The sequence below is a fragment of the Somniosus microcephalus genome, chromosome 26 (assembly GCF_052327205.1).
Source record: "Somniosus microcephalus isolate GS21.2 chromosome 26, FLI_Smic_1.0, whole genome shotgun sequence".
Lineage (NCBI taxonomy): Eukaryota > Metazoa > Chordata > Chondrichthyes > Squaliformes > Somniosidae > Somniosus > Somniosus microcephalus.
Genome location: NC_141012.1, coordinates 1,105,560 through 1,121,406, shown reverse-complemented (window position 1 = coordinate 1,121,406; position 15,847 = coordinate 1,105,560). Strand labels below are relative to the sequence as shown.

General features: G+C 54.2%; 1 protein-coding gene across 2 annotated transcripts in view; it reads left to right on the top strand.

Moving 5' to 3' along the window:
• Nucleotides 1–407: 407 nt before the first annotated feature.
• Nucleotides 408–15,847, top strand: part of pou2f3 (POU class 2 homeobox 3) — a 40,771-nt gene continuing 25,331 nt past the window's right edge. Inside the window, exons 1-2 of one of the 2 annotated variants that reach the window (XM_085967613.1) lie at nt 408–738; nt 882–985. In XM_085967613.1, the coding sequence (XP_085823739.1) occupies nt 925–985 (61 nt within the window). In that variant the 5' untranslated portion in view covers nt 408–738; nt 882–924. The remainder of the gene's footprint in view (nt 739–881; nt 986–15,847) is intronic. The other variant, XM_085967614.1, reaches the window with a different exon arrangement.

Sequence of the window (15,847 nt, the reverse complement as noted above, 5' to 3'; positions counted from 1 at the left end):
GGTAACCAGAGGACACAGATTTAAGGTAATTGGCAAAAGAAGTAGGGCATTTCCAGGTCTGGTGTTGGGCCAGTGCCGGTCCCCAGTGTGTGCACTGTCTCCTACCCTGGTGAGGAGTGAGATTCTGGGCTCTGATGAAGATGAAGTTTGTCTGGATTTGGGTTTCAGCTGATTCCTGAGAGTAAAAGAGGAAACGTCCTTACTCCAAAACGTCGGATGCGATTTTGTGAGTCTTGATCAGAGGAGTCAATGATTGTTGGGCGACATTACCCCGCGGTACAGCCGCTGTGCCTTCAGTGAGGAGTTTGCAGCTGGTTTATGCTGAACGATTCTCCACACCCAGCACCTGGAGAAGCGGCAGCTGGAATATAACCCGCCCCAAAGACAGGGCAGCACCAGCACCCAATACCACCTTTTTCAATTCTTAGTTATAAGTAATAAAGTTAAAAGATAATTCTGTTTATTCAGAGCTGTTGTTGAGTTAAACAAATGAGGGAGGATGGGTTGGCTGCTGCTGAACAGCCTCCGATGATATGCAAATATTTCTTTGTCATGCACCTAAACTCACCGGGAGCAAAACTGTCGAAAGCAACTGCGAGGCACCTGCAGTGTGTCGGGGAGGCCGAATTTGCCTAAATTATATCGAACTTTTAACTGCCTCTCAGGTGCTGTGTGTGGAGGCTCAGGAGCAGTAAGCGGGTGTTCCAGGGCTCTGTGCTCGGGAGAGTTCGCGGCAAGGTAATTATTGCTAAACTAGTTCCCTGATTGGGAAGTCCTGTTCCCCATCTCCCCACCTGAGAGTGTGTGTGTTGTGAGAGCGAAAGAACCATTGACTGTGACGGGATTCGCGATCTGATCAGGCTGTCTGTTTCTGTTTTAAGGCCGGGTGTTGTATTAAAATCAGCTGCTGCTGGCGACAGTAAGATGAGTGGAACCGATAAAGCGGCGGATGGCCGAACTGTCTCACAACAACCCGAGCGAGCAGGTAAGAAAGCTTCGGATTACAGATCGAGTGTGGGACTGAATACAGTAACTAAAAGCATCTTACTCAACTTGGAGATGGAGTTTCTGCAGCTCGCGTGTTGCTGTGGAATCAGAGTTTAAAATGATTCGGGTCACACCGATTATTTTTGTAGAAAGTTCCCTGAATAGAGACCAGCTCGGAGCCGTTAACCTGTCGGTAATTGTAACTATTCCCAAATAAAAACAAAAACTGCTGGAGACACTCAGCAGGTCAGGACAGCATCTGTGGAGAGAGAAACTGAGTTAACGTTTCAGGTCGATGACCTTTCGTCAGAACCGAAGAAAAGCAGGAGATGGAACAGACTTTTAAGCAAGTGTTCTGTTCCATTTCCTGCTTTTTTCGGTTCTGACGGAAGGTCATCGACCCGAAACGTTAACTCCGTTTCTCTCTCCACGGATGCTGAGGGTCTCCAGCATTTTCTGATTTTATTTCAGATTTCCAGCATCTGCAGTATTTTGTTTAACTATTCCCATCCTGGTTTAACTTCCACACTCCAGACATTCTCTTCACACTTAAACAAAGTTCCTCAATCGCCCAAGAGGGAATGAAACGCACGTTGTTAGAATAAGATAATGCGATGGGCTTTTCATACTGATGGAATTTACATCAAAAGCAATCATTCCGTGAAAAATCTCTAACGGGTGGTGGGCAGGTTCAGTCCAGTCCAGTCCAGTCCCGTCCCGCAGCAGCCCGGCTCCGAATCAGCCGCAGAGCCGTGCAGAATGAACCACTCTCCCGGTCGCCGCTGAGTCCTGGCCCGGTTTAGAGCCAGTCCCACTGTTGGCAGCGATTAAGCCGGGGAACACCGGGCCCGTTCTCCTGCTGTGGAATCAACACTCGCAATTTCCCAGCTTCACCCGAGCCCATGATCCCATCCCCGGGCTGCTATTTATTCTCTTCCCACCTTTCGGACCCTCACCTGTTGTGGCCATTCTTCACCGGTCCGCGGTGGGTGGTGGCCTGGGGTTGGCCGGTCATGAAGTGCATCACAGTCCGTCCAATCTGACCTGGCCCAATGTCCAGCTGGCTACTGGGCAGCAGGAACCTTTGTCTCGCTGCCCTCCTGACCAAGCTCCGTGCAGCACCTTGGCTCGGGGTCACATTTTGTCTGATAACGCTCGTGTGAAGCGTCTTGGGACATCATGCTACATTAAAAGCGCCGTAAATACAAGTTATTTACTTTATCTTGATCTCCATCAGGTCACTCCAACTTTCTCAGTTCAGTGAAAGAAACTCTAACTTCTCAAGATATAACTAAAGCTTCATCAGCATGAACATCTCACTGAATCTACCCTCCAGTTTACCCATTGCTGTTACATAGAACTTGAAAATTGCTAGACGAGAAAAGATCAGTTCGCCTTCTACGCTCCTGGTAGACCAGGATACAATGGTGGAGTTACATAGATTATACTGCACAGAAACAGGCTATTCGGCCCAACTCCTCTGTGCTGGTGTTATGCTCCTCACTAGTTGTTGACTAATCATAGCAATCAATCTCTATCAATTAGTCTACAACAGATCCAGAACTGTACACCACGTTCCAACTATTGCCTAAGCTTCGCCTTGCCCCTCCATTCAGCAGAGATACTGACACTGGGTCAATGGGTGCCAAGGACTGTATACCGAGCCTCCGCTGGTCAGACTGTATACCGAGCCTCCGCTGGTCAGACTGTATACCGAGCCTCCGCTGGTCAGACTGTATACCGAGTCTCCGCTGGTCAGACCGTATACCGAGTCTCCGCTGGTCAGACTGTATACCGAGTCTCCGCTGGTCAGACTGTATACCGAGCCTCCGCTGGTCAGACTGTATACCGAGTCTCCGCTGGTCAGACTGTATACCGAGCCTCCGCTGGTCAGACTGTATACCGAGCCTCCGCTGGTCAGACTGTATACCGAGTCTCCGCTGGTCAGACCGTATACCGAGTCTCCGCTGGTCAGACTGTATACCGAGTCTCCGCTGGTCAGACCGTATACCGAGTCTCCGCTGGTCAGACTGTATACCGAGTCTCCGCTGGTCAGACTGTATACCGAGCCTCCGCTGGTCAGACTGTATACCGAGTCTCCGCTGGTCAGACTGTATACCGAGCCTCCGCTGGTCAGACTGTATACCGAGCCTCCGCTGGTCAGACTGTATACCGAGTCTCCGCTGGTCAGACTGTATACCGAGCCTCCGCTGGTCAGACTGTATACCGAGCCTCCGCTGGTCAGACTGTATACCGAGCCTCCGCTGGTCAGACTGTATACCGAGCCTCCGCTGGTCAGACTGTATACCGAGCCTCCGCTGGTCAGACTGTATACCGAGTCTCCGCTGGTCAGACTGTATACCGAGCCTCCGCTGGTCAGACTGTATACCGAGTCTCCGCTGGTCAGACTGTATACCGAGTCTCCGCTGGTCAGACTGTATACCGAGCCTCCGCTGGTCAGACTGTATACCGAGTCTCCGCTGGTCAGACTGTATACCGAGCCTCCGCTGGTCAGACTGTATACCGAGTCTCCGCTGGTCAGACCGTATACCGAGTCTCCGCTGGTCAGACTGTATACCGAGTCTCCGCTGGTCAGACTGTATACCGAGTCTCCGCTGGTCAGACTGTATACCGAGCCTCCGCTGGTCAGACTGTATACCGAGCCTCCGCTGGTCAGACTGTATACCGAGTCTCCGCTGGTCAGACTGTATACCGAGCCTCCGCTGGTCAGACTGTATACCGAGCCTCCGCTGGTCAGACTGTATACCGAGCCTCCGCTGGTCAGACTGTATACCGAGCCTCCGCTGGTCAGACTGTATACCGAGCCTCCGCTGGTCAGACTGTATACCGAGCCTCCGCTGGTCAGACTGTATACCGAGTCTCCGCTGGTCAGACTGTATACCGAGCCTCCGCTGGTCAGACTGTATACCGAGCCTCCGCTGGTCAGCCTCCGCTGGTCAGACTGTATACCGAGCCTCCGCTGGTCAGACTGATTACCGAGCCTCCGCTATCAGACTGATTACCGAGCCTCCGCTGGTCAGACTGTATACCGAGCCTCCGCTGGTCAGACTGTATACCGAGCCTCCGCTGGTCAGACTGTATACCGAGCCTCCGCTGGTCAGACTGTATACCGAGTCTCCGCTGGTCAGACTGTATACCGAGCCTCCGCTGGTCAGACTGTATACCGAGCCTCCGCTGGTCAGCCTCCGCTGGTCAGACTGTATACCGAGCCTCCGCTGGTCAGACTGATTACCGAGCCTCCGCTATCAGACTGATTACCGAGCCTCCGCTGGTCAGACTGTATACCGAGCCTCCGCTGGTCAGACTGTATACCGAGGCTCCGCTGGTCAGACTGTATACCGAGCCTCCGCTGGTCAGACTGTATACCGAGCCTCCGCTGGTCAGACTGTATACCGAGCCTCCGCTGGTCAGACTGTATACCGAGCCTCCGCTGGTCAGACTGTATACCGAGCCTCCGCTGGTCAGACTGTATACCGAGTCTCCGCTGGTCGGACTGTATACCGAGCCTCCGCTGGTCAGACTGTATACCGAGCCTCCGCTGGTCGGACTGTATACCGAGTCTCCGCTGGTCAGACTGTATACCGAGCCTCCGCTGGTCGGACTGTATACCGAGCCTCCGCTGGTCGGACTGTATACCGAGTCTCCGCTGGTCAGACTGTATACCGAGTCTCCGCTGGTCAGACTGATTACCGAGCCTCCGCTGGTCAGACTGTATACCGAGTCTCCGCTGGTCAGACTGTATACCGAGTCTCCGCTGGTCAGACTGTATACCGAGCCTCCGCTGGTCAGACTGTATACCGAGTCTCCGCTGGTCAGACTGTATACCGAGCCTCTGCTGGTCAGACTGTATACCGAGTCTCCGCTGGTCAGACTGTATACCGAGCCTCTGCTGGTCAGACTGTATACCGAGTCTCCGCTGGTCAGACTGTATACCGAGTCTCCGCTGGTCAGACTGTATACCGAGTCTCCGCTGGTCAGACTGTATACCGAGCCTCCGCTGGTCAGACTGTATACCGAGCCTCCGCTGGTCAGACTGTGCAGAGAGGATATGGAGGGAGATTTCCAGTGATTTTAAAAGTTGTTGATGATGACGAGCTGTTTGGCCAGAACCAGCAGCTGGACATTATTGGTGCTGGACCACAGCTGAAAAATCTAATTGAATGGACACAGGATTGTCTGATAGATAGAATGTGGATTTGTTAAGGTCATAGAGTTATACAGCACAGAAAGAGGCCATTCGGCCCATCATGTCCGCGCCGGCCATCAAGCCCCGTCTATTCTAATCCCATTTTCCAGCACTTGGTCCGTAGCCTTGTATGCTATGGTGTTTCAAGTGCTCATCTAAATGCTTCTTGAATGTTGTGAGGGTTCCTGCCTCTACCACCCTTTCAGGCAGTGAGTTCCAGATTCCAACCACCCTCTGGGTGAAAAAGCTTTTCCTCAAATCCCCTTTAAAACTCCTGCCCCTTACCTTGCAACTATGCCCCCTGGTTATTGACCCCTCTACTAAGAGGAAAAGTTCCTTTCTATCTACCCTATCTATGCCCCTCATAATTTTGTACACCTCAAGCAGGTCCCCTCTCAGCCTTCTCTGCTCTAAGGAAAACAACCCCAGCCTGTCCAGTCTCTCTTCATAGCTGAAGCGCTCCAGCCCAGGTAACATCCTGGTAAATCTCATCTGCACCCTCTCCAATGCAATCACATCCTTCCTATAGTGTGGCGACCAGTACTGCACACAGTATTCCAGCTGTAGCGTTTTGTACAGCTCCATCATAACCTCCCTGCTCTTAAAATCTATGCCTCGGCTAATGAAGGCAAGTATCCCATATGCCTTTTTAACCACCTTATCTACCTGTCCTGCTGCCTTCAGGGATCTATGTACATGCACACCAAGGTCCCTCTGATCCTCTGTCCTACCTAGGGTCCTACCATTCATTGTGTATTCCCTTGCCTTGTTAGTCCTCCCAAAATGCATCACCTCATACTTTTCAGGGTTAAATTCCATTTGCCACCGTTCTGCCCATCTGGCCAACCCGTCTATATCGTCCTGTAGCCTGAGGCTTCCCTCTTTGCTATTTATCACTCCACCAATTTTCATGTCATCTGCGAACTTACTGATCATTCCTCCTACATTCATATCCAAATCATTAATGTACACTACAAACAGCAAAGGACCCTGCACCAATCCCTGCAGTACACCACTGGACACAGGCTTCCAGCCACAAAAACAACCTTCGACCATCACCCTCTGCCTCCTGCCACTAAGCCAATTTTGGATTCAATGTGCCAAATTGCCCTGGATCCCATGGGCTCTTACCTTCTTGACCAGTCTCCCATGTGGGACTTTGTCAAAAGCCTTACTGAAGTCCATGTAGACTACATCAACTGCACTACCCTCATCCACGCACCTAGTCACCCCCTCTCAAAATTCAATCAAATTGGTTAGACATGATCTCCCCCTGACAAAGCCATGCTGACTATCCTTGATTAATTCTTGCCTCTCCAAGTGGAGACTAATTCTGTCCCTCAGAATTTTTCCAATAATTTCCCTACCACTGATGTTGGGCTCACTGGCCTGTAATTCCCTGGTTTATCACTACTACCCTTCTTGAATAATGGTCATGTCTGACTAACTTGATTGAATGTAATGAGGAGGGTCGATGAGGGTAGCGTGTTTGATGTAGTCTACATGGATTTTAGCAAAGCCTTTGACCAGGTTCCACATGGCAGACTGGTCAGAAAAGTAAAAGCCCACGGGATCCAAGGGAAAGTGGCAAGTTAGATCCAAAATTGGCTCAGTGGCAGGAAGCAAAGGGTAATGGTCGAAGGGTGTTTTTGTGACTGGAAGGCGGTTTCCAGTGGGGTTCCACAGGGCTCAGTACTAAGACCCTTGCTTTTTGTGGTATATATCAATGATTTAGACTTCAATGTAGGGGACATGATTAAAAAGTTTGCAGATGATATAAAAATTGGTCTTGTGGTTGATAGTGAGGAAGATAGCTGTCGACTGCAGGAAGATATCAATGGACTGGGCAGGTGGGCAGAAAAGTGGCAAATGGAATTCAATCTGGAGAAGTGTGAGGTAATGCATTTGGGGAGGACTAACAAGGCAAGAGAATACACTATAAATGGTAGGACACGGAGAAGTGTAGAGGAACAGCGGGACCTTGGAGTCCATGTCCACAGAACCCTGAAGGTAGCAGGACAGATAGATAAGGTGGTTAAGACGACATATGGGATACATTCCTTTATTAGCCGAGGCATAGAATATAAGAGCAGGGAGGTTATGCTTGAACTGTATAAAACACTAGTTAGACCACAGCTAGAATACTGCGTACAATTCTGGTCACCACATTACAGGAAGGATGTGATTTCACTAGAAGGTGCAGAGGAGATTTTACAAGGATGTTGCCAGGACTGGAGAATTTTAGCTGACGAAAGATTGGATCGGGTGGGGTTGTTTTCTTTGGAACAGAGGAGGCTGAGGGGAAATTTAATTGAGGTAAATAAAATTGAGGCCTAGATAGAGTGGATAGGAAGGACCTATTCCCTTTAGCAGAAGTCAATAACCAGGGGGCATGAATTTAAAGTAATTGGTAGAAGGATTAGAGGGGATTTGAGAAGAACTTTCTTCACCCAGAGGGTGGTGGGGGTCTGGAACTCACTGCCTGAAAGGGTGGTAGAGGCAGAAACCCTCATCTCAATTTAAAAAGTACTTGGATATGCACTTGGTCCGTAGCCTTGTAGGTTACAGCACTTCAAGAGCTGGAATGTGGGATTAGGCTGGATGTCTTTTTTTGGCCGGAGTGGGCACAATAGGCTGAATGGCCTCCTTCTGTGCCATAAACTTCTATGATTATCTGCAAGGTAAGGGATCTTGGTTTGGGAAACAGTACAATGGCTGGTGCAAAAATCAACCATTCACTGGCAGGCTTCAATCAATGCAAGATTGTTAACGACAGAGAGTCAGCTTGAAAACATTTGATAGCAAGTCAAACCTGATTAAACCCCATGTGACTCATTGCTGTGGCTCAGTTTGGGATGTTTACAAGTTTGATCAATGTATCTTCAAAAGGACACAGTGTTCAGTGAACAGAAACCAGAACCATTCCAGTACTCAAAACTGATGGTTTGTTGTCATCAGAGTAAAGATTGATCCATGTCCTTCAGGTGCTATGGGGTGAACACAGTAACTGAGCAGGTTAGCCTACGTTGTGATTACATGATTGAGCAGGCCTGAAGATAATCCTCAGTGTAGCAGATACAGGGTCCCACTGAAGACAGTAAGTTCCTTCACTCCTTGTAGATTGAGAAATGATGCAATATTTGGGGGCATGACCTGAACATGGAATCAAATGTGGAGCACAAGCTAACTGGATATCAAATCTTGGTTTGTTTCTTGCCTTTGTTCCAGAGTTGCTCCTTGTGTGGTGTCTGGGCCTCTCTGCCCAGAGCAGTGCCTGTCACACATGGACCATTGGAAACTGGACCTCAATTGCCCAAGACCTGTTCTCAGTCCATGCTTCAAACTCTTAAATCCAGAGGCTCCAAGTACACAGGATATATGGAGTGACACCACATTAGGAAATGAGTCTGTGGGCAGCATGTGGCTGAATGGAGGCACGCTGGCTTCTCCTGCAATACCCCACAATCAGAGTCCATCACTGGGGGGTACCCAGTGCCCCAGTGTGTGTCCATCACTGGGGGGTACCCAGTGTGTGTCCATCAGTGGGGGGGTACCCAGTGCCCCTGTTAGTGTCCATCAGTGGGGGGTACCCAGTGACCCAGTGTGTGTCCATCAGTGGGGGGTACCCAGTGTGTGTCCATCAGTGGGGGGTACCCAGTGTGTGTCCATCAGTGGGGGGTACCCAGTGTGTGTCCATCACTGGGGGGTACCCAGTGTGTGTCCATCACTGGGGGGTACCCAGTGTGTGTCCATCACTGGGGGGTACCCAGTGTGTGTCCATCACTGGGGGGTACCCAGTGTGTGTCCATCACTGGGGGGTACCCAGTGTGTGTCCATCACTGGGGGGTACCCAGTGTGTGTCCATCACTGGGGGGTACCCAGTGTGTGTCCATCACTGGGGGGTACCCAGTGTGTGTCCATCACTGGGGGGTACCCAGTGCCCCAGTGTGTGTCCATCAGTGGGGTGTACCCAGTGAGTGTCCATCACTGGGGGGTACCCAGTGCCCCAGTGTGTGTCCATCAGTGGGGTGTACCCAGTGCCCCAGTGAGTATCCATCACTGGGGGGGTACCCAGTGCCCCAGTGAGTGTCCATCACTGGGGGGTACCCAGTGCCACAGTGAGTGTCCATCACTGGGGGGTACCCAGTGTCCCAGTGAGTGTCCATCACTGGGGTTACCCAGTGCCCCAGTGAGTGTCCATCACTGGGGGGTACCCAGTGCCCCAGTGTGTGTCCATAAGAACATAAGAAGAAGGAGCAGGAGTAGGCCATACGGCCCCTTGGGCCTGCTCCGCCATTCAATAGGATCATGGCTGATCCAAATCTAGACTCGCGTCTACTTCCCTGCCCTCTCCCCGTAACCCCTAATTCCCTTATCTGCTAGGAAACTGTCTATCTCCATTTTGAATTTATTTAATGTTGCAGCTTCCACAGCTCTCTGGGGTAGCAAATTCCATAGATTTACTACCCTCTGAGTGAAGAAGTTTCTCCTCATCTCAGTTTTGAAAGCGCAGCGCTTTATTCTTAGATTGTGCCCCCTAGTTCTAGTCTCACCCATCAGTGGAAACATCCTCCCCGCATCCACCCGATCAAGCCCCCTCACAATCTTATATGTTTCGATAAGATCGCCTCTCATTCTTCTGAACTCCAATGAGTAGAGTCCCAACCTACTCAACCTTTCCTCATACGTCAACCCCCTCATCTCCGGAATCAACCATCACTGGGGGGGGTACCCAGTGCCCCAGTGTGTGTCCATCACTGGGGGGGTACCCAGTGCCCCAGTGTGTGTCCATCACTGGGGGGTACCCAGTGCCCCAGTGTGTGTCCATCACTGGGGGGGTACCCAGTGCCCCAGTGTGTGTCCATCACTGGGGGGTACCCAGTGTGAGTCCATCACTGGGGGTACCCAGTGCCCCAGTGTGTATCCATCAGTGGGTAGGGCTACCTGGTGCCCCACAGTGCGAGCCCATCAGGGCAGCCACTACAGCTAGATATTGCTGGACCCATAGCCCTCGCTGTGTCTCAGACTTGATGTGGAGTGACCCAAGGTGTCTTGACACCGGCCTCAATGGAGAACTTTAAGGATCTGACTCCGCCTTCTCCCAATCAGAAATTTTGGTTGAAGAAGCTTGCAAACCCTTCAGCCTTGCACTTGCTGGGCTCCTCCACGGTTGAGGATGGGAATGTTCACAGAGCCTCCTCCTCCTGTTAGTTGCTTCACTGTCCACTTAACATTTCTGACTGGATGTGCTGGGTTTCAGAGCTGTGCGATTCCATTGGTTGTGGGGCCGCTTCATTGTCAGCAAGCTGCTGCTTTTGATGTTCTGAATGCTGGTCTAATTGTTGTAGCTTCATTAGGTTGGTGCCTCATTCTTGGGGACGCCTCCTCACCTATTCTGTTACAGTCAATTCAATTCAATTCAAATCGCTTTATTGGCATGACAAGGTACATCTTATGTTGCCAAAGCATCGAAAAACATTCATGGTTGAACACATAAATACAGATCTATCCATACAGTGTATAAACAGATATATCCCTGAGTGTATAAATATACATTCATATAATTTGTATATACTCTTTTCTTATATTTAGTGGTTGTCCCTCTGTTTATGGCAAGCTGTAACATAGTGTGCCGCTAAGGTTACACAATTTCTCTCTTCCCCTAGTAGGTATGGGAGTTTTTGGTCGTCATTCAAATTTCTGAATTCCGGGCATATTTTTGTGAATTTTGGGTAGAAATTCTCCCTTATGCCCTGATATTTTCTACAAGCTGTGAGGAAGTGCATCTCTGTCTCCACCACTCCCTGACTGCAGTGAGAGCATATCCTGTCCTCTCTTGGTAGCCGGGTCTGCCTGTGTCTACCTTTTTCGATCGCCAGGCTATGTTCACTAAGTCTGTACATTGTCAAGGTTTTTCTCAGTTTGCTATCCCTTACCATGGTCAGGTAATCAGCCATGTTGTATTGTCTGTTTAGGGCCAAGTAGCAATTGAGTTTGCTTTGGGTTTTTGTTGTTTCTGCCCAATATGACAGATATTTTTCCTTTTGCTTAGTGACGATTGTGTTGGGTCGAATTCTTTGTGTTACGCTGTCACTGTCCTGGGGCTGGTTATTGTTAGTAGTGTTAGTAGTTACTTCACTGAGTCCCAGGACTAGTTGACTGAGGGTATTCTTCTTTATGGTCCTCTCTTGGCATTTCAGGGCTTCGTAATGATAGCAGTGGGGGTTGCTCATTTTTAGGTGTTTCCAAAATTTTGGTGGGCTCTTTTTTGGATAGTGATTATTAATGGATATTGGCCTAGTTCTGCCCTGCATGCATTGTTTACAGTTTTCCTTTGAGTCCGGAGGATACTTTTACAGAATTCTGCATGTAGGATCTCAATTGGGTGTTTGTCCCATTTTGCAAATTCAGCAGTCCCTGTTGAAGAAGGTGGAGACCAGACTCACTCTCCGAACAGTAGTCATTCCTACCAATGCTATCGTGGACAGACCTATCTATGACTGGTCGGTTAGCCCTTGCTTCCCTCGGAGCCTCCACCAGTGGTGCTCAATGTGGAGGAGCACCGATTCACCCGCTGGGGGTGGGGATGTAGATGGTGATCAGGTGGTTTCCATGACCTTGTTTGACCTGAAGCCGTAAGACTTCATGGGGTCTAGATTCAATGTTGAGGACCGCCAGGGCCACTCCCACCCAACTGGCCCCCCGCTCTGATGGGTGTATGGTGTTGGTGAGGATGATTAAGAGATAAGATTCTGTCTGGCTGTTGCTTGACTAGTCTGTGGGACCATTCTCCCAACTTGAGCATCAGTGCTTGCATGTTGGGGGCGGGGGGTGGTTGTAGAGTGGGGTGTGGTTGCAGAGTTTGTACCTTTTTGGGGAAAGGAACCGGATCCTGAATACATTGTTTTTGCTGAACTGTTCCTCATTTGCATATTTCAGTTGTGAAGCTGGGACTGACTCTGTTCCTCACCGCCCCGAAAGCAGATTTTAATGATTTGTTGTGGCGCCTGTCTGTTGTCTTTGGGCAAGGCTGGAGTCAGCGCTGATCAGGAGTTGTTAAACTGTCCCGTAACTGGATATTAACGCAAATGGTCAGTGTCTCTTCAGCCTGGGGTCCGGTCCAGTCCAGGACATGTCCCGAGCACAAGACCCGAGTTTCTAACCTGACCAGCAGACTGGGGGCCGAAGGTGATGTCCTGCTCTGTGGCTCAGTCCCACACACACACTATAATCTGCACAATCCCGCACAGGTAACACTCCAAGCATGGAGAGGTTGCCATAGAGATGGGCTGCGGCTGATTTGCATTTTTGAAGCTAATTTTCCTACTGTAGCCTTGCGAGGGCCGGATTTCCATACAGGAGAAGGGAGCCAGTCGGTGCAGGAGCAAAGGAGCTGATTTGAAATTCAAATCCGGCACCCACAGGACTCCGTGTTTGGAGAAAATAACAGGGAACTCGACACCAGCTGCTTCCTCCCCCGCCCGTACATCCCATCTCCGGGTCACTGCCCCCCCCCCCCCATAACCCTGCACCCCCCCCCCCCATAACCCTGCACCCCCCCCCCACCATAACCCTGCCCCCCCCCCCCCATAACCCTGCCCCCCCCCCCCCCATAACCCTGCCCAACCCACCCTGGGGCTGTGGGATGGGGGGGTGTTTAGGAGGGGGTTTGGAGGGAGGAGGGAGGAGGGGGGAGGGGGGGGTGGTTGGGGGAGGAGGAGGGGGTGTGGTGGGGGGAGGAGGGGGGAGGGAAGGGGGGAGGGTGGGGGGAGAGAAGGGGGTGGGGGGGTGGGGGGAGGTGGGGGGGGAGAAGGGTGGGGGGAGGTGGGGGGGGAGAAGGGTGGGGGGAGGTGGGGGGGGGGAGAAGGGTGGGGGGAGGTGGGGGGGAGAAAGGTGGGGGGGGAGAAGGTGGGGGGGGAGAAGGGGGGGTGGGGGGAGAGTGGGAGGTGGGGGGGAGAAGGGTGGGGGAAAGGTGGGGGGGAGAAGGTGGGGGGGAAGGGGGGGTGGTGAGGGGGGAAGGGGGGGAGAGGGGAAGGGGGGGAAGGGGGGGAGAGGGGAAGGGGGGGGAAGGGGGGGAGAGGGGAAGGAGGGGGGGGGGGAAGGGGGAGGGAGGGGAAGGGGAGGAGAAGGAAGGGGGAGGAGGGAGAGGGGACGGGGGGAGGAGGAGAGGGGGGAAGGTAGGGGGAGGAGAGGGGGGAAGGTGGGGGGGGGGAGGGGGGGTGTAGGGGGAGGAGAGGGGGGAAGGTAGGGGGAGGAGAGGGTGTAGGGGGAGGGGGGGGTAGGGGGAGGAGGGTGGGGCGAGGGGGGTGGGGGGAGGAGGGGTAGGGGGAGGAGGGGAGGGGGAGGAGGGAGGTAGGGGGTGGGGGAAGGAGGAGGGGGTGGGGGGGAGAAAGGGGTGGGGGGAGGAGGGGGGAGGGGTGGGAGGAGGGGGAGGGGTGGGGGGGAAGGTAGGGGGAGGAGAGGGGGGAAGGTGGGGGGAGGAGGGGGGGAAGGTAGGGGGAGGAGAGGGGGGAAGGTGGGGGGGGAGGGTGTAGGGGAGGGGGGTGTAGGGGGAGGAGGGTGGGGCGAGGGGGGTGGGGGGGGTAGGGGGAGGAGGGGGGGAGGGGGGTAGGGGGAGGGGGGAGGAGGGGGGTGGTGGGGAGAGGAGGTGGGGGGAAGGAGGAGGGGGTGGGGGAAGGAGGAGGGGGTGGGGGGGAGGAGGGGGTGGTGGGGAGAAAGGGGTGGGGGGAGGAGGGGGGAGGAGGGGGAGGGGTGGGGGGAGGAGGGGGGAAGGGGTGGGGGGAGGGGTAGGGGGAAGGGGTTGGGGGGAGGGGTAGGGGGAAGGAGGGTGTGGGGGAAGAGGGGTAGGGGGAAGGAGGGGGTGGGGAGAAGAGGGGGAGGGGTGGGGGGAAGAGGGGGAGGGGTGAGGGGGGAGGGGGGAGGGAAGAGGGGGAGGGGGAGGGGAGGAGGGGGGGGAAGGGGGGAAGGAGGGGGGTGGGGGGAAGGTGGAAGGAGGGGGGAAGGTGGAAGGAGGGGGTGGGGGGAGGGGGAAGGAGGAGGGGGGAAGGAGCGGGTGGGAGGAAGGAGGAGGGGGGAAGGAGCGGGTGGGAGGAAGGAGGGAGGGGGGTTGGAGGAAGGAGGGGGAAGGAGCGGGTGGGGGGGGGAAGGAGTGGGGGTGGGGGAGGGGATGGGGAAGGGGTGGGGGGAAGGAGGGGGTGGGGGTAGGGTGAAGGAGGGGGTGGGGGGGAGGAGGGGGGGAAGGTGGGTGGGGAGAGGAAGGAGGGGGTGGGGGGAGGAGGAAGGAAGGAGGGGGGTGGGGGGAGGAGGGAGGAAGGAGGGGGGTGGGGGGAGGAGGGAGGAAGGAGGGGGTGGGGGAAGGAGCAAGTGGGGGGGAGGGGGAGGTGGGGGGGAAGTAGGGGGAGGTGGGGGGGAGGGGAGAGGAGGAGAGGAGGGGAGAGGAGGAGAGGAGGGAGAGGAGGGCGGGAAGGAAGGCGGGGAGGGGGGAGTAGGGGATGGGGTGTTTATGGGTGTGAGTAGTGGGGGGGTGGGACGTGTGTTGAGTGTGTGGGGTGGGGGTTGGAGGTGTGTGGGGTGGAGGTGGGGGTTGGAAGTGGGTGTGGGGTGGGGGTGGGGAGGTGAGTGGGGTTGGAGGTGTGGTGGGGGTGGTGGGGTGTGGGGGGGTTGGTTTGGGTGTTTATGGGTGTGGGGTGGGGTTGGGGCGTTTATGGGTGTGGGTGGGGTTGGGGTGTTTATGGGTGTGGGTGGGGTTGGGGTGTTTATGGGTGTGGGGGGTGTGGGTGGGGGTTGGGGGTGTTTATGGGTGTGGGTGGGGTTGGGGTGTTTATGGGTGGGGGGTGGGGTTGGGGTGTGGGTGGGGTTGGGGGTGGGGTTGGGGTGCTAATGGGTGGGGGTGGGGTTGGGGTGTGGGTGGGGTTGGGGTGTTTATGGGTGGGGGTTGGGGTGTTTATGGGTGTGGGTGGGGTTGGGGTGTTTATGGGTGTGGGTGGGGTTGGGGTGTTTATGGGTGGGGGGTGGGGTTGGGGTGTTTATGGGTGGGGTGCTGGTTGGGGTGTTTATGGGTGTGGGGGGGCTGGTTGGGGTGTTTATGGGTGTGGGTGGGGTTGGGGTGTTTATGGGTGTGGGGGGGCTGGTTGGGGTGTTTATGGGTGAGGGGGGGGTTGGGGTGTTTATAGGTGTGGGGGGGCTGGTTGGGGTGTTTATGGGTGTGGGGGGGCTGGTTGGGGTGTTTATGGGTGTGGGGGGGCTGGTTGGGGTGTTTATGGGTGTGGGGGGCTGGATGGGGTGTTTATGGGTGTGGGGGGGGGGTTGGGGTGTGGGTGGGGTTGGGGTGCTAATGGGTGTGGGGGGGGCTGGTTGGGGTGTTTATGGGTGTGGGTGGGGTTGGGGTGTTTATGGGTGTGGGGGGGTGGTTGGGGTGTTTAATGGGTGTGGGGGGGGTTGGGGTGTTTATGGGTGTGGGGGGGCTGGTTGGGGTGTTTATGGGTGTTGGGTGGGGTTGGGGTGTTTATGGTGTGGGGGGTGGGGTTGGGGTGTTTATGGGTGTGGGGCGGCTGGTTGGGGTGTTTATGGGTGTGGGGGGGCTGGTTGGGGTGTTTATGGGTGTGGGGGGGCTGGTTGGGGTGTTTAATGGGTGTGGGTGGGGTTGGGGTGTTT